This window comes from Oncorhynchus clarkii, chromosome 12 (assembly GCF_045791955.1).
Source record: "Oncorhynchus clarkii lewisi isolate Uvic-CL-2024 chromosome 12, UVic_Ocla_1.0, whole genome shotgun sequence".
In the NCBI taxonomy this organism is placed as follows: Eukaryota; Metazoa; Chordata; class Actinopteri; order Salmoniformes; family Salmonidae; genus Oncorhynchus; species Oncorhynchus clarkii.
Genome location: NC_092158.1, coordinates 94,603,681 through 94,621,640, shown reverse-complemented (window position 1 = coordinate 94,621,640; position 17,960 = coordinate 94,603,681). Strand labels below are relative to the sequence as shown.

The window sequence follows — 17,960 nt, the reverse complement described above, 5'->3', positions numbered from 1 at the left end:
TCCTACAGTCCTGAGACAGACCCACAGTCCTCCTAGTCCTGAGACAGACCCACAGTCCTGAGACAGACCTACAGTCCTCCTACAGTCCTGAGACAGACCTACAGTCCTGAGACAGACCCACAGTCCTCCTACAGTCCTGAGACAGACCCACAGTCCTCCTACAGTCCTGAGACAGACCCACAGTCCTCCTACAGTCCTGAGACAGACCCACAGTCCTCCTACAGTCCGGAGACAGACCTACAGTCCTGAGACAGACCTACAGTCCTGAGACAGACCTACAGTCCTGAGACAGACCTACAGTCCTGAGACAGACCTACAGTCCTGAGACAGACCTACAGTCCTGAGACAGACCTACAGTCCTGAGACAGACCCACAGTCCTCCTACAGTCCTGAGACAGACCCACAGTCCTCCTACAGTCCTGAGACAGACCCACAGTCCTCCTACAGTCCTGAGACAGACCCACAGTCCTCCTACAGTCCTGAGACAGACCCACAGCCCTCCTACAGTCCTGAGACAGACCCACAGTCCTCCTACAGTCCTGAGACAGACCTACAGTCCTCCCTCCTACCCACATCCTGAGACAGACCCACAGTCCTGAGACAGACCCACAGTCCTGAGACAGACCCACAGTCCTGAGACAGACCCACAGTCCTGAGACAGACCTACAGTCCTCCTACAGTTCTGAGACAGACCTACAGTCCTCCTACAGTTCTGAGACAGACCTTCCAGTCCTCCTACAGTCCTGAGACAGACCTACAGTCCTCCTACAGTCCTGAGACAGACCCACAGTCCTCCTACAGTCCTGAGACAGACCCACAGACCCACAGCCCTCCTACAGTCCTGAGACAGACCCACAGTCCTCCTACAGTCCTGAGACAGACCCACAGTCCTCCTACAGTCCTGAGACAGACCCACAGTCCTCCTAAAGTCCTGAGACAGACCCACAGTCCTCCTACAGTCCTGAGACAAACCCACAGTCCTCCTACAGTCCTGAGACAGACCCACAGTCCTCCTACAGTCCTGAGACAGACCCACAGTCCTCCTACAGTCCTGAGACAGACCCACAGTCCTCCTACAGTCCCGAGACAGACCTACAGTCCTCCTACAGTCCTGAGACAGAACTACAGTCCTCCTACAGTCCTGAGACAGACCCTACAGTCCTCCTACAGTCCTGAGACATACCCTACAGTCCTCCTACAGTCCTGAGACAGACCTACAGTCCTGAGACAGACCTACAGTCCTCCTACAGTTCTGAGACAGACCTACAGTCCTCCTACAGTCCTGAGACAGACCCACAGTCCTGAGACAAACCTACAGTCCTCCTACAGTTCTGAGACAGACCTACGGTCCTCCTACAGACCTGAGACAGACCCACAGTCCTGAGACAGACCTACAGTCCTCCTACAGTTCTGAGACAGACCTACAGTCCTCCTACAGTCCTGAGACAGACCTACAGTCCTCCTACAGTCCTGAGACAGACCTACAGTCCTGAGACAGACCTACAGTCCTCCTACAGTCCTGAGACAGACCTACAGTCCTCCTACAGTCCTGAGACAGACCTACAGTCCTCCTACAGTCCTGAGACAGACCCACAGTCCTCCTACAGTCCTGAGACAGACCCACAGTCCTGAGACAGACCTACAGTCCTGAGACAGACCTACAGTCCTGAGACAGACCTACAGTCCTGAGACAGACCTACAGTCCTGAGACAGACCCTACAGTCCTCCTACAGTCTTGAGACAGACCTACAGTCCTGAGACAGACCTACAGTCCTGAGACAGACCCACAGTCCTGAGACAGACCCACAGTCCTGAGACAGACCCACAGTCCTCCTACAGTCCTGAGACAGACCCACAGTCCTCCTACAGTCCTGAGACAGACCTACAGTCCTCCTACAGTTCTGAGGCAGACCTACAGTCCTCCTACAGTCCTGAGACAGACCCACAGTCCTCCTAGTCCTGAGACAGACCCACAGTCCTGAGACAGACCTACAGTCCTCCTACAGTCCTGAGACAGACCCACAGTCCTGAGACAGACCCACAGTCCTCCTACAGTCCTGAGACAGACCCACAGTCCTCCTACAGTCCTGAGACAGACCCACAGTCCTCCTACAGTCCTGAGACAGACCCACAGTCCTCCTACAGTCCTGAGACAGACCCACAGTCCTCCTACAGTCCTGAGACAGACCCACAGTCCTCCTACAGTCCTGAGACAGACCCTACAGTCCTCCTACAGTCCTGAGACAGACCCTACAGTCCTCCTACAGTCCTGAGACAGACCTACAGTCCTGAGACAGACCTACAGTCCTCCTACAGTTCTGAGACAGACCTACAGTCCTCCTACAGTCCTGAGACAGACCCACAGTCCTGAGACAGACCTACAGTCCTGAGACAGACCTACAGTCCTCCTACAGTCTGAGACAGACCTACAGTCCTCCTACAGTCCTGAGACAGACCTACAGTCCTCCTACAGTCCTGAGACAGACCCACAGTCCTGAGACAGACCTACAGTCCTCCTACAGTTCTGAGACAGACCTACAGTCCTCCTACAGTTCTGAGACAGACCTACAGTCCTCCTACAGTTCTGAGACAGACCTACAGTCCTCCTACAGTCCTGAGACAGACCTACAGTCCTCCTACAGTCCTGAGACAGACCTACAGTCCTCCTACAGTCCTGAGACAGACCTACAGTCCTCCTACAGTCCTGAGACAGACCTACAGTCCTCCTACAGTCCTGAGACAGACCTACAGTCCTCCTACAGTCCTGAGACAGACCTACAGTCCTCCTACAGTCCTGAGACAGACCCACAGTCCTGAGACAGACCTACAGTCCTGAGACAGACCTACAGTCCTGAGACAGACCTACAGTCCTGAGACAGACCTACAGTCCTACAGTCCTGAGACAGACCCTACAGTCCTCCTACAGTCTTGAGACAGACCTACAGTCCTGAGACAGATCTACAGTCCTAAGACAGACCCACAGTCCTGAGACAGACCTACAGTCCTCCTACAGTCCTGAGACAGACCCACAGTCCTCCTACAGTCCTGAGACAGACCTACAGTCCTCCTACAGTTCTGAGGCAGACCTACAGTCCTCCTACAGTCCTGAGACAGACCCACAGTCCTCCTACAGTCCTGAGACAGACCCACAGTCCTCCTACAGTCTTGAGACAGACCCACAGTCCTGAGACAGACCCACAGTCCTCCTACAGTCCTGAGACAGACCCACAGTCCTCCTACAGTCCTGAGACAGACCCACAGTCCTCCTACAGTCCTGAGACAGACCCACAGTCCTCCTACAGTCCTGAGACAGACCCACAGTCCTCCTACAGTCCTGAGACAGACCCACAGTCCTCCTACAGTCCTGAGACAGACCCACAGTCCTCCTACAGTCCTGAGACAGACCCACAGTCCTCCTACAGTCCTGAGACAGACCCACAGTCCTCCTACAGTCCTGAGACAGACCCACAGTCCTCCTACAGTCCTGAGACAGACCCACAGTCCTCCTACAGTCCGGAGACAGACCTACAGTCCTGAGACAGACCTACAGTCCTGAGACAGACCTACAGTCCTGAGACAGACCTACAGTCCTGAGACAGACCTACAGTCCTGAGACAGACCTACAGTCCTGAGACAGACCTACAGTCCTGAGACAGACCTACAGTCCTGAGACAGACCTACAGTCCTGAGACAGACCCACAGTCCTGAGACAGACCCACAGTCCTGAGACAGACCCACAGTCCTCCTACAGTCCTGAGACAGACCCACAGTCCTCCTACAGTCCTGAGACAGACCCACAGTCCTGAGATAGACCCACAGTCCTCCTACAGTCCTGAGACAGACCCACAGTCCTCCTACAGTCCTGAGACAGACCCACAGTCCTGAGACAGACCTACAGTCCTCCTACAATCCTGAGACAGACCCACAGTCCTGACAGACCCACAGTCCTGAGACAGACCCACAGTCCTGAGACAGACCCACAGTCCTGAGACAGACCCACAGTCCTCCTACAGTCCTGAGACAGACCTACAGTCCTCCTACAGTTCTGAGACAGACCTACAGTCCTCCTACAGTTCTGAGACAGACCTACAGTCCTCCTACAGTCCTGAGACAGACCTACAGTCCTCCTACAGTTCTGAGACAGACCCTACAGTCCTCCTACAGTCTTGAGACAGACCTACAGTCCTCCTACAGTCTTGAGACAGACCTACAGTCCTCCTACAGTCCTGAGACAAATCTACAGTCCTGAGACAGTCCTACAGTCCTCCTACAGTCCTGAGACAGACCTACAATCCTCTCTCTGTCTGTCTGGTGTGTGTGTGTGTGTGTGTGTGTGTGTGTGTGTGGGTGTACCTGCACAGGAAGACGTAGCAGTCCTGTGTGTGGAAGTGTCCAAACTCCTCCTCCGGCAGACGAGCAAACTTCTTCCCCTCCAACACGAATCCTTCCATTCCATCCAGATCCTCATTCCACTCCTCCATCATCTGCTCTGCCTGGAGAGAGGAGGAGAGGGATAGAGGGGAGGGGGAGGAGAAGAGAGGGGGGAGGGAGGAGGGGGAAGAGGAAGAGAGAGGGAGGGGTGAGAGGGGAAGGGAGAGAGAGGAGAGAGGGAGGAGGAAGAAGAGAGAGAGAGGGAAGAGGAGGAAGAGGGAGGAGGAAGAGGGAAGAGGGAAGAGGAAGAGGAGGGAGAGGGAAGAGGAAGAAGAGGGAGAGGGAAGAGGGAGGAGGGAGAGGGAGGAGGAAGAGGAGGAAGAGGAGGAAGAGGGAGGAAGAGGGAGGAGGGAGAGGGAAGAGGAGGGAGAGGGAAGAGGAGGGAGAGGGAAGAGGAGGGAGAGGGAAGAGGAGGGAGAGGGAAGAGGAGGGAGAGGGAAGAGGAGGGAGAGGAGGGAGAGGGAAGAGGAAGAGGAGGGAGAGGGAAGAGGAAGAGGAGGGAGAGGGAAGAGGAAGAGGAGGGAGAGGGAAGAGGAAGAGGAGGGAGAGGGAAGAGGAAGAGGAGGGAGAGGGAAGAGGGAAGAGGGAGGAGGAAGAGGGAGGAGGAAGAGGGAGGAGGAAGAGGGAGGAGGAAGAGGGAGGAGGAAGAGGGAGGAGGAAGAGGGAGGAGGAAGAGGGAGGAGGGAGGAGGAAGAGGGAAGAGGAAGAGGGAGGAGGAAGAGGGAGAGGGAAGAGGGAGGAGGAAGAGGAGGGAGAGGGAAGAGGAGGGAGAGGGAAGAGGAAGAATAGGGAACATGAAAAAGCTGCCATTTATAACAACACATTCCTATGGATCCACTCTGTAGCGCAACAAGACAACACCCGGGGCCAGCGACCAGGAGAGACGGGGTTTATGGCAACAAGACAACACCCGGGGCCAGCGACCAGGAGAGACGGGGTTTATGGCAACAAGACAACATCCGGGGCCAGCGACCAGGAGAGACGGGGTTTATGGCAACAAGACAACACCCGGGGCCAGCGACCAGGAGAGACGGGGTTTATGGCAACAAGACAACATCCGGGGCCAGCGACCAGGAAAGACGGGGTTTATGGCAACAAGACAACACCCGGGGCCAGCGACCAGGAGAGACGGGGTTTATGGCAACAAGACAACATCCGGGGCCAGCGACCAGGAAAGACGGGGTTTATGGCAACAAGACAACATCCAGGGCCAGCGACCAGGAGAGACGGGGTTTATGGCAACACCCGGGGCCAGCGACCAGGAGAGACGGGGTTTATGGCAAAAAGACAACATCCGGGGCCAGCGACCAGGAGAGACGGGGTTTATGGCAACAAGACAACATCCGGGGCCAGCGACCAGGAGAGACGGGGTTTATGGCAACAAGACAACATCCGGGGCCAGCGACCAGGAGAGACAGGGTTTATGGCAACAAGACAACACCCGGGGCCAGCGACCAGGAGAGACGGGGTTTATGGCAACAAGACAACATCCGGGGCCAGCGACCAGGAGAGACGGGGTTTATGGCAACAAGACAACACCCGGGGCCAGCGACCAGGAGAGACGGGGTTTATGGCAACACCTGGGGCCAGCGACCAGGAGAGACGGGGTTTATGGCAACACCCGGGGCCAGCGACCAGTAGAGACGGGGTTTATGGCAACACCCGGGGCCAGCGACCAGGAGAGACGGGGTTTATGGCAACACCCGGGACCAGCGACCAGTAGAGACGGGGTTTATGGCAACACCCGGGACCAGCGACCAGTAGAGACGGGGTTTATGGCAACAAGACAACACCTGGGGCCAGCGACCAGGAGAGACGGGGTTTATGGCAACACCCGGGGCCAGCGACCAGGAGAGACGGGGTTTATGGCAACACCCGGGACCAGCGACCAGTAGAGACGGGGTTTATGGCAACAAGGGTGAATAAAGTGTTGACAGCGCTGAAGGCGACGTTGAAACATCAAGTCCTAAAAACAGCGGCTGTATTCGCTGACAGTCTCTCATCCTGGTTCTGTGATGTCATCCACGTCACTGTGGGCTGCTGGAGGCTGCAGACACCATGATCTGAGCTATATGATTGGCCAGAGGTAGGCCAAAAAGTGCACTTGATTTGTTCTCTGGGCCAGGCGGAGTTTGTACCTTCAGACACATGAAGTGGTTCAAAATGGGAACGCACTCAGCGCACAGGGCAGCTGAATCAACTGCCCCTGCCGCCAAAAAGAGGATGGCTGAATCAACTGCCCCTACCGCCAAAAAGAGGGGGCTGAATCAACTGCCCCTACCGCCAACAGAGGGGGCTGAATCAACTGCCCCTACCGCCAAAAAGAGGGGGCTGAATCAACTGCCCCTACCGCCAACAGAGGGGGCTGAATCAACTGCCCCTACCGCCAACAGAGGGCAGCTGAATCAACTGCCCCTTTCGCCAAAAAGAGGATGGCTGAATCAACTGCCCCTACCGCCAAAAAGAGGGGGCTGAATCAACTGCCCCTACCGCCAACAGAGGGGGCTGAATCAACTGCCCCTACCGCCAAAAAGAGGGGGCTGAATCAACTGCCCCTACCGCCAACAGAGGGGGCTGAATCAACTGCCCCTACCGCCAACAGAGGGCAGCTGAATCAACTGCCCCTATCGCCAAAAAGAGGATGGCTGAATCAACTGCCCCTACCGCCAACAGAGGGGGCTGAATCAACTGCCCCTACCGCCAACAGAGGGGGCTGAATCAACTGCCCCTACCGCCAACAGAGGGCGTCTGAATCAACTGCCCCTACCGCCAACAGAGGGGGCTGAATCAACTGCCCCTACCGCCAAAAAGAGGATGGCTGAATCAACTGCCCCTACCGCCAAAAAGAGGGCGGCTGAATCAACTGCCCCTACCGCCAAAAAGAGGGCGGCTGAATCAACTGCCCCTAACGCCAACAGAGGGGGCTGAATCAACTGCCCCTACCGCCAACAGAGGGGGCTGAATCAACTGCCCCTACCGCCAACAGAGGGGGCTGAATCAACTGCCCCTACCACCAACAGAGGGGGCTGAATCAACTGCCCCTACCACCAACAGAGGGGGCTGAATCAACTGCCCCTCCCTCCAACAGAGGGCGGCTGAATCAACTGCCCCTCCCTCCAACAGAGGGGGGCTGAATCAACTGCCCCTCCCTCCAACAGAGGGGGGCTGAATCAACTGCCCCTACCAAGAACCAGAGTTTACACACCAGCTGATGTTTAGGGCCATGGGGGGTTGTCTGGGGAGGAAGAGAGCTGTTTACCTCAGTGAGGACCATGGGGGGTTGTCTGGGGGAGGAGGAGGGCTGTTTACCTCAGTGAGGACCATGGGGGTTGTCTGGGGAGGAAGAGGGCTGTTTACCTCAGTGAGGACCATGGGGGGTTGTCTGGGGAGGAAGAGAGCTGTTTACCTCAGTGAGGACCATGGGGGGTTGTCTGGGGAGGAAGAGGGCGGTGAGGTGTTTACCTCAGTGAGGACCATGGGGGGTTGTCAGAGGAAGAGGCCTGTTTACCTCAGTGAGGACCATGGGGGGGTTGTCAGAGGAAGAGGGCTGTTTACCTCAGTGAGGACCATGGGGGGGGTTGTCTGGGGGGGAAGAGAGCTGTTTACCTCAGTGAGGACCATGGGGGGGTTGTCTGGGGGGGAAGAGAGCTGTTTACCTCAGTGAGGACCATGGGGGGTTGTCTGGGGAGGAAGAGGGCTGTTTACCTCAGTGAGGACCATGGGGGGTTGTCTGGGGAGGAAGAGAGCTGTTTACCTCAGTGAGGACCATGGGGGGTTGTCTGGGGAGGAAGAGGGCGGTGAGGTGTTTACCTCAGTGAGGACCATGGGGGGTTGTCAGAGGAAGAGGCCTGTTTACCTCAGTGAGGACCATGGGGGGGTTGTCAGAGGAAGAGGGCTGTTTACCTCAGTGAGGACCATGGGGGGGGTTGTCTGGGGGGGAAGAGAGCTGTTTACCTCAGTGAGGACCATGGGGGGGTTGTCTGGGGGGGAAGAGAGCTGTTTACCTCAGTGAGGACCATGGGGGGTTGTCTGGGGAGGAAGAGGGCTGTTTACCTCAGTGAGGACCATGGGGGGTTGTCTGGGGAGGAAGAGGGCTGTTTACCTCAGTGAGGGCCATGGGGGGTTGTCTGGGGAGGAAGAGGGCTGTTTACCTCAGTGAGGACCATGGGGGGTTGTCTGGGGAGGAAGAGGGCGGTGAGGTCAGCCTTCATCTCGTCTTTCTTCTCAGCATCCTTCTTGACCTGACACAGACAAGACAGGTCACACATTTTAAAGACTTAATTTGAATCCACCAATCAAGTCCAAAAACAGGATCCAAACATGAGAAAGGTCCCTGTCTGCATGGTACTAAAGGGCTTTCCTCAAAGCCAGTGGCAGGTCATTAGCAAAGATTGAAACAAGTCAAAGGGGCCTAGAAAGCTGCCCTGGGGAATTCCTAATTCTACCAGTAAGGGGCCTAGACACCTGCCCTGGGGAGTTCCTAATTCTACCAGTAAGGGGCCTAGACACCTGCCCTGGGGAATTCCTAATTCTACCAGTAAGGGGCCTAGACAGCTGCCCTGGGGAATTCCTAATTCTACCAGTAAGGGGCCTAGACAGCTGCCCTGGGGAATTCCTAATTCTACCAGTAAGGGGCCTAGATAGCTGCCCTGGGGAATTCCAGGGTTAGAGTTAGGGGTCAGGGTTAAAGGTCAGGAGTTAAGGTCCTGAGTCAAACACAGTTCCAGGACAGCAGATGGCAGGGTCAGGGTTAAAGGTCAAGAGTTATTCACAGATGGAAGGGTTAGAGTTGGGGTCAGGGTTAATGGTCAGGAGTTATTCACAGATGGAAGGGTTAGAGTTGGGGTCAGGGTTAATGGTCAGGAGTTATTCACAGATGGAAGGGTAAGAGTTAGGGGTCAGGGTTAAAGGTCAAGTAGCAAAGTAAAGGATCATTAGAAGAGCTACACCAAGCTAGTTGCTAGAGGGCGCTAACTAGCATACCCCCCCTACACCAAGCTAGTTGCTAGAGGGAGCTAGCTAGCACACCCCCATACACCAAGCAAGTTGATAGAGGGAGCTAGCTAGCACACCCCCCCCTACACCAAGCTAGTTGCTAGAGGGAGCTAGCTAGCATACCCCCCTACACCAAGCTAGTTGATAGAGGGAGCTAGCTAGCATACCCCCCTATACCAAGCTAGTTGCTAGAGGGAGCTAGCTAGCATACCCCCCTACACCAAGCTAGTTGCTAGAGGGAGCTAGCTAGCATACCCACCTACACCAAGCTAGTTGATAGAGGGAGCTAGCTAGCATACCCCCCCTACACCAAGCTAGTTGATAGAGGGAGCTAGCTAGCATACCCCCCCTACACCAAGCTAGTTGATAGAGGGAGCTAGCTAGCATACCCCCCCTACACCAAGCTAGTTGATAGAGGGAGCTAGTATGAGGATTCTGTGTTATGCACTATAGCCCGTTACCATATATGTGATTGAATATTATCTGCTGTTGGCTTGTGTGGATGTATGTATGTATGTATGTGTTATGCAACATAGCTGACTTGAAACATTGGCCATGGGCCTTTCTCATGATGGAAAAAAACAGAATAACGTAAAAACGGACGCATGCAGAACGTAGTGTAGCAAACCACAGACTGGTACCAGCTCGTATGACAACAATCAACGATAGGCTGGGTGAGTCTAAACCACGCCCAGTCTCTACTCTGACAGGCCGGCTCGGAAGCAGGAACTATTTCTTACAGAGTATATTTATAATATCTTTGTCAAGAACAAGTGAGTTCTCCGTTTGCCCTGCGAGGTGGGACAGAGAGCCCGTATATGCAAAAATTGCATTTACCACTTATTGCTTAGCTAATAAAAAATACATAGTATACAATCGGTGACTCAATGTCATATTTATCCTGATACCAGATTCGAATTGACGCAACCCTAACACTAGCTAGCATACCCCCCTACACCAAGCTAGTTGATAGAGGGCGCTAGCTAGCTAACATACACCCCTACACCAAGCTAGTTGATAGCTAGCATACACCCCTACACAACAGGTCGTGTTACTCACCTTCCCCTGTAGCTAGCTAGCATACACCCCTACACCAAGCTAGTTGATAGCTAGCATACACCCCTACACAACAGGTCGTGTTACTCACCTTCCCCGTTACTCACCTTCCCCTGTAATCCTTGCTGTTGCTCTACACTCTCAGCTGCTCTGGTGTAGTCCACCTTCAGGACATCATCCCAGTTCTGAAACTTAGACTTAAACACCTGGAGAAAGAGACAGAGAGAGAGAGAGAGACACAGAGAGGGAGAGAGAGACAGAGAGAGAGACAGAGAGAGAGACAGAGAGAGAGACAGAGAGAGAGACAGAGAGAGAGACAGAGAGAGAGAGGGTCTCTCTCCAGGAACAGGGTTGGAGTTAAAACCTACAGGAGGGTTTCTCTCCAGGAACAGGGTTGGAGTTAAAACCTCCAGGAGGGTTTCTCTCCAGGAACAGGGTAGGAGTTAAAACCTCCAGGAGGGTATCTCTCCAGGAACAGGGTAGGAGTTAAAACCTCCAGGAGGGTATGTCTCCAGGAACAGGGTTGGAGTTAAAACCTCCAGGAGGGTTTCTCTCCAGGAACAGGGTAGGAGTTAAAACCTACAGGAGGGTATGTCTCCAGGAACAGGGTAGGAGTTAAAACCTCCAGGAGGGTTTCTCTCCAGGAACAGGGTAGGAGTTAAAACCTCCAGGAGGGTATCTGCCTACCTGACACTCTGTCCCCTCCAGGTTCCTGGTAACAGTAGCGTGTTTGGGGCGGTGCAGCATAGTGCAGACTTCCTGTCCTAGCTTCAGGGCGGCTGCTCTCACAAGACGAGGAGACTTCCTCCCAATCCATATAAACACATCAGACAGACAGTCCAGGATGTACACTCCCTTAGTGTCCAGCAGGGTCTGAAGCTAGAGACACAGACAGACAGAGACTGATTATAACAGAACAGGTTACACAGTTTAACTACCCCATAGTTACCCCATAGTTACACCATAGTTACCCCATAATTACACCATAGTTACCAGTCGTAGTTCCGGCAGTTTGTCCAGTTTGACCTTCTCTTTGTGTTCCACTGACAGCTTGTAGTTTATTTGAGGGAGCTCCAGATATCCCAGACCCAGACCCACCTAAACAACAACAACATTAGCCCAGACCCACCTAGACAACAACATTAGCCCAGACACAGACCCACCTAGACAACAACATTAGCCCAGACCCACCTAGACAACATTAGCCCAGACCCAACGAAATAATTAGATGTCAGGGGTCGTGTAGTTTGGGTCGTATGGGTGTGAAGTCATCAGGGACGTGTCTGATTAGGGGTCAGGGGTCAGAGGGTACCTTGTATAGTTTGGGTCGTACGGGTGTGAAGTCATCAGGGACGTGTCTGATTAGAGGTCAGGGGTCAGAGGTCAGGGGGTACCTTGTATAGTTTGGGTCGCACGGGTGTGAAGTCATCAGGGACGTGTTTGCGTATCTCTTCAGGTTGTCCTCCCAGCACCTCCCAGAAGTTAGGAGGTTCCTGACTCTGCTGCAGGGTGGTGATCTCTGCCTTCCCCTTACGCTCGTTCTTATTGATCTTCTCTGCAAACAGCCTACACACACACACACACACACACACACACACACACAGTCAGAGACATTCATGGGCAGGCACACACACACCAGGTAGCAGGTAGGTATTCTAGTGGTTAGAGCATTGGACTTGTAACCAAAGGGTTGCAAGATGCCCCTGAACAAGGCAGTTAACCCACTGTTCCCCTGAACAAGGCAGTTAACCCACTGTTCCCCTGAACAAGGCAGTTAACCCACTGTTCCCCTGAACAAGGCAGTTAACCCACTGTTCCCCTGAACAAGGCAGTTAACCCACTGTTCCCCTGAACAAGGCAGTTAACCCACTGTTCCCCTGAACAAGGCAGTTAACCCACTGTTCCCCTGAACAAGGCAGTTAACCCACTGATCCCCGGTAGGCTGTCGTCCTGCCCCTGAACAAGGCAGTTAACCCACTGTTCCCCGGTAGGCTGTCGTCCTGCCCCTGAACAAGGCAGTTAACCCACTGTTCCCCGGTAGGCTGTCGTCCTGCCCCTGAACAAGGTAGTTAACCCACTGTTCCCCGGTAGGCTGTCGTCCTGCCCCTGAACAAGGCAGTTAACCCACTGTTCCCCGGTAGGCCGTCGTCCTGCCCCTGAACAAGGCAGTTAACCCACTGTTCCCCGGTAGGCTGTCGTCCTGCCCCTGAACAAGGCAGTTAACCCACTGTTCCCCTGAACAAGGCAGTTAACCCACTGTTCCCCGGTAGGCTGTCGTCCTGCCCCTGAACAAGGCAGTTAACCCACTGTTCCCCGGTAGGCTGTCGTCCTGCCCCTGAACAAGGCAGTTAACCCACTGTTCCCCGGTAGGCTGTCGTCCTGCCCCTGAACAACGCAGTTAACCCACTGTTCCCCGGTAGGCTGTCGTCCTGCCCCTGAACAAGGCACTTAACCCACTGTTCCCCGGTAGGCTGTCGTCCTGCCCCTGAACAAGGCAGTTAACCCACTGTTCCCCGGTAGGCTGTCGTCCTGCCCCTGAACAAGGCAGTTAACCCACTGTTCCCCGGTAGGCTGTCGTCCTGCCCCTGAACAACGCAGTAAACCCACTGTTCCCCGGTAGGCTGTCGTCCTGCCCCTGAACAAGGCACTTAACCCACTGTTCCCCTGAACAAGGCAGTTAACCCACTGTTCCCCGGTAGGCTGTCGTCCTGCCCCTGAACAAGGCAGTTAACCCACTGTTCCCCTGAACAAGGCAGTTAACCCACTGTTCCCCGGTAGGCTGTCGTCCTGCCCCTGAACAAGGCAGTTAACCCACTGTTCCCCTGAACAAGGCAGTTAACCCCCTGTTCCCCTGAACAAGGCAGTTAACCCCCTGTTCTCCTGAACAAGGCAGTTAACCCCCTGTTCCCCTGAACAAGGCAGTTAACCCACTGTTCCCCTGAACAAGGCAGTTAACCCACTGTTCCCCTGAACAAGGCAGTTAACCCACTGTTCCCCTGAACAAGGCAGTTAACCCACTGTTCCCCTGAACAAGGCAGTTAACCCACTGTTCCCCGGTAGGCTGTCGTCCTGCCCCTGAACAAGGCAGTTAACCCACTGTTCCCCGGTAGGCTGTCGTCCTGCCCCTGAACAAGGCAGTTAACCCACTGTTCCCCTGAACAAGGCAGTTAACCCACTGTTCCCCGGTAGGCTGTCGTCCTGCCCCTGAACAAGGCAGTTAACACACTGTTCCCCGGTGGACCGTCATTGTAAATAAGAATTTCTTCTTAACTGACTTGCCTAGTTAAATAAAGGTAAAAAGATCTAATTCTTATCTACAATGACTGCCAAGCCCAGATGACGCTGTGCCAATTGGGAGATCTAATTCTCATCTACAATGACTGCGAAGCCCAGATGACGCTGTGCCAATTGTGTAAATAAAGTTTAGATTCAAAAACGCCAGAGTGAGGTGTTTAGAACTGTACATTCAACAGCGCCGCCCCCCCGACTCAGCGGACGCCGCCCCCCCCCCCGACTCAGCGGACGCCGCCCCCCCCCCCCCCTCAGTTAGTGCTAAATACGGCTGCTAGAATCCTGACTAGAACCAAAAAATGTGATCATATTACTCCAGTGCTAGCCTCCCTACACTGGCTTCCTGTCAAAGCAAGGGCTGATTTCAAGGTTTTACTGCTAACCTACAAAACATTACATGGGCTTGCTCCTACCTATCTCTCTGATTTGGTCCTGCCGGACATACCTACACGTACGCTACGGTCACAAGACGCAGGCCTCCTAATTGTCCCTAGAATTTCTAAGCAAAAAGTTGGAGACAGGGCTTTCTCCTATAGAGCTCCATTTATATAGAATGGTCTGCCTACCCATGTGAGAGACGCAAACTCGGTCTCAACCTTTAAGTCTTTACTGAAGACTCATCTCTTCAGTGGGTCATATGCTTGAGTGTAGTCTGGCCCAGAAGTGTGAAAGTGAACGGAAAGGCTCTGGAGCAACGAACCGCCCTTGCTGTCTCTGCCTGGCCGGTTCCCCTCTTTCCACTGGGATTCTCTGCCTCTAACCCTATTACAGGGGCTGACTCACTGGCTTACTGGTGCTCTTCCATGAGTCACTGGGTTGAGTCGCTGACGTGGTCTTCCTGTCTGGGTTGGCGCCCCCACTTGGGTTGTGCCGTGGCAGAGATCTTTGTGGTAAGTTGGTGGTTGAAGATATCCCTCTAGTGGTGTGGGGGCTGTGCTTTGGCAAAGTGGGTGGGGTTATATCCTGCCTGTTTGGCCCTGTCCTGGGGTGTCCTCGGATGGGGCCACAGTGTCTCCTGACACCTCCTGTCTCAGCCTCCAGTATTTATGCTGCAGTACTTTATGTGTCGGGGGGCTAGGGTCAGTCTGTTATATCTGGAGTATTTCTCCTGTCTTATCCGGTGTCCTGTGTGAATTTAAGTGTGCTCTCTCAAATTCTCTCTCTCTTTCTTTCTTTCTTTCTCTCTCGGAGGACCGGGGCCCTAGGACCATGCCTCAGGACTGCCTGGCCTGATGACTCCTTGCTGTCCCCAGTCCACCTGGCCGTGCTGCTGCTCCAGTTTCAACTGTTCTGCCTGCGGCTATGGAACCCTGACCTGTTCACCGGACGTGCTACCTATCCCAGACCTGCTGTTTTCAACTCTCTAGAGAAAGCAGGAGTGGTAGAGATACTCTGAATGATCAGCTATGAATAGCCAACTAATATTTACTCCTGAGGTGCTGACTTGTTGCACCCTCAACAACTACTGTGATTATTTGACCCTGCTGGTCATTTATGAACATCTTGGCCATGTTCTGTTATAATTTCCACCCGGCACAGCCAGAAGAAGACTGGCCACCCCTCAGAGCCTGGTTCCTCTCTAGGTTAATAATCTCCACCTGGCACAGCCAGAAGAGGACTGGCCACCCACATAGCCTGGTTCCTCTCTAGGTTTCTTCCTAGGTTTTGGCCTTTCTAGAGAGTTTTTCCTAGCCACCGTGCTTCTACACCTGCATTGCTTGCTGTTTGGGGTTTTAGGCTGGGTTTCTGTACAGCACTTTGAGATATCAGCTGATGTAAGAAGGGCTTTATAAATACATTTGATTAGATTTTTGATTTAGAGGTACCAGCCAGAGTAGTGTTGGTGTGTGTTAGTTACCAGGCCTTAGTGGTACCGGCCAGAGTAGTGTTGGTGTGTGTTAGTTACCGGGCCTTAGTGGTACCGGCCAGAGTAGTGATGGTATGTATTAATTACCGGGCCTTAGTGGTACCGGCCAGAGTAGCGTTGGCTCCTCTCCAGATGAGAATCTCCAGACCCGTATCCACCAGGAAGACAAACCTACAGGTACACAGAGCATTAGAACTACAGAACTACAGGAACACAGAGCATTAGAACTACAGAACTACAGGAACACAGAGCATTAGAACTACAGAACTACAGGAACACAGAGCATTAGGACTACAGAAACACAGAACATTAGGACTACAGGAACACAGAACATTAGGACTACAGAAACACAGAGCATTAGAACTACAGGAACACAGAGCATTAGAACTACAGGAACACAGAACATTAGAACTACAGGAGCACAGAGCATTAGAACTACAGGAACACAGAACATTAGAACTACAGGAACACAGAACATTAGAACTACAGGAACACAGAACATTAGAACTACAGGAACACAGAGCATTAGAACTACAGGAACACAGAACATTAGAACTACAGGAACACAGAACATTAGAACTACAGGAACACAGAACATTAGAACTACAGGAACACAGAACATTAGAACTACAGGAACACAGAACATTAGAACTACAGAACTACAGGAACACAGAACATTAGAACTACAGAACTACAGGAACACAGAACATTAGAACTACAGAACTACAGGAACACAGAACATTAGGACTACAGAACTACAGGAACACAGAACATTAGAACTACAGGAACACAGAACATTAGAACTATAGGAACCATAAAACACACTATCCATCTCCATGACAACAGTATTGTCAGTATGTAAAGCCCTCCATGGTGCTGTCCATCTCCATGACAACAGTATTGTCAGTCTGTAAAGCCCTCCATGGTGCTGTCCATCTCCATGACAACAGTATTGTCAGTCTGTAAAGCCCTCCATGGTGCTGTCCATCTCCATGACAACAGTATTGTCAGTCTGTAAAGCCCTCCATGGTGCTGTCCATCTCCATGACAACAGTATTGTCAGTCTGTAAAGCCCTCCATGGTGCTGTCCATCTCCATGACAACAGTATTGTCAGTCTGTAAAGCCCTCCATGGTGCTGTCCATCTCCATGACAACAGTATTGTCAGTCTGTAAAGCCCTCCATGGTGCTGTCCATCTCCATGACAACAGTATTGTCAGTCTGTAAAGCCCTCCATGGTGCTGTCCATCTCCATGACAACAGTATTGTCAGTCTGTAAAGCCCTCCATGGTGCTGTCCATCTCCATGACAACAGTATTGTCAATCTGTAAAGCCCTCCATGGTGCTGTCCATCTCCATGACAACAGTATTGTCAGTCTGTAAAGCCCTCCATGGTGCTGTCCATCTCCATGACAACAGTATTGTCAGTCTGTAAAGCCCTCCATGGTGCTGTCCATCTCCATGACAGTGTTGTCAGTCTGTAAAGCCCTCCATGGTGCTGTCCATCTCCATGACAACAGTATTGTCAGTCTGTAAAGCCCTCCATGGTGTTGTCCATGCTAAAACAGACTGTCCATCTCCATGACAACAGAACTCACCGTGGGTCCAGGGACGAGGCCTTCAGAGGAACCGACTCCAGACGGATGTTCTTCTTCCCATAAACACGATACAACCTGGAACACACACACACACACTTAGAGTTGGTACACCCCCCCCCCACACAGTCCCCCTCCTTACCTGACAGTATAGTGTGTACCTCCCCCCCTCCTTACCTGACAGTATAGTGTTCCCCCCCCTCCTTACCTGACAATATAGTGTGTACCCCACCTCCTCCTTACCTGACAGTATAGTGTGTACCCCCCCCCTCCTCCTTACCTGACAGTATAGTGTGTAACCCCCCTCCTTACCTGACAGTATAGTGTGCCTCCCCCTCCTTACCTGACAGTATAGTGTGTACCCCCCCTCTCCTTACCTGACAGTATAGTGTGTACCCCCCCTCCTTACCTGACAGTATAGTGTGTACCCCCCCTCCTTACCTGACAGTATAGTGTACCCCCCCTCCTTACCTGACAGTATAGTGTACCCCACCTCCTCCTTACCTGACAGTATAGTGTGTACCCCCCCTCCTTACCTGACAGTATAGTGTGTACCCCCCCTCCTTACCTGACAGTATAGTGTACCCCCCCTCCTTACCTGACAGTATAGTGTACCCCACCTCCTCCTTACCTGACAGTATAGTGTGCCCCCCCTCCTTACCTGACAGTATAGTGTGCCCCCCCCCCCTCCTTACCTGACAGTATAGTGTGTACCCCCCCCTCCTC

At 53.2% G+C, this 17,960-nt stretch overlaps 1 protein-coding gene across 2 annotated transcripts in view; it reads right to left on the bottom strand.

Moving 5' to 3' along the window:
* Nucleotides 1-17,960, bottom strand: part of LOC139421683 (FLII actin remodeling protein) — a 76,498-nt gene that overhangs the window by 35,413 nt on the left and 23,125 nt on the right. For both annotated transcript variants that reach the window (XM_071172773.1, XM_071172774.1), the window contains 8 exons: nt 17,238-17,312; nt 15,728-15,811; nt 11,877-12,048; nt 11,476-11,580; nt 11,170-11,361; nt 10,590-10,688; nt 8,583-8,672; nt 4,354-4,493 (listed from right to left, as the gene is read on the bottom strand). In XM_071172773.1, coding sequence (XP_071028874.1) covers nt 4,354-4,493; nt 8,583-8,672; nt 10,590-10,688; nt 11,170-11,361; nt 11,476-11,580; nt 11,877-12,048; nt 15,728-15,811; nt 17,238-17,312 — 957 coding nt within the window. The remainder of the gene's footprint in view (nt 1-4,353; nt 4,494-8,582; nt 8,673-10,589; nt 10,689-11,169; nt 11,362-11,475; nt 11,581-11,876; nt 12,049-15,727; nt 15,812-17,237; nt 17,313-17,960) is intronic.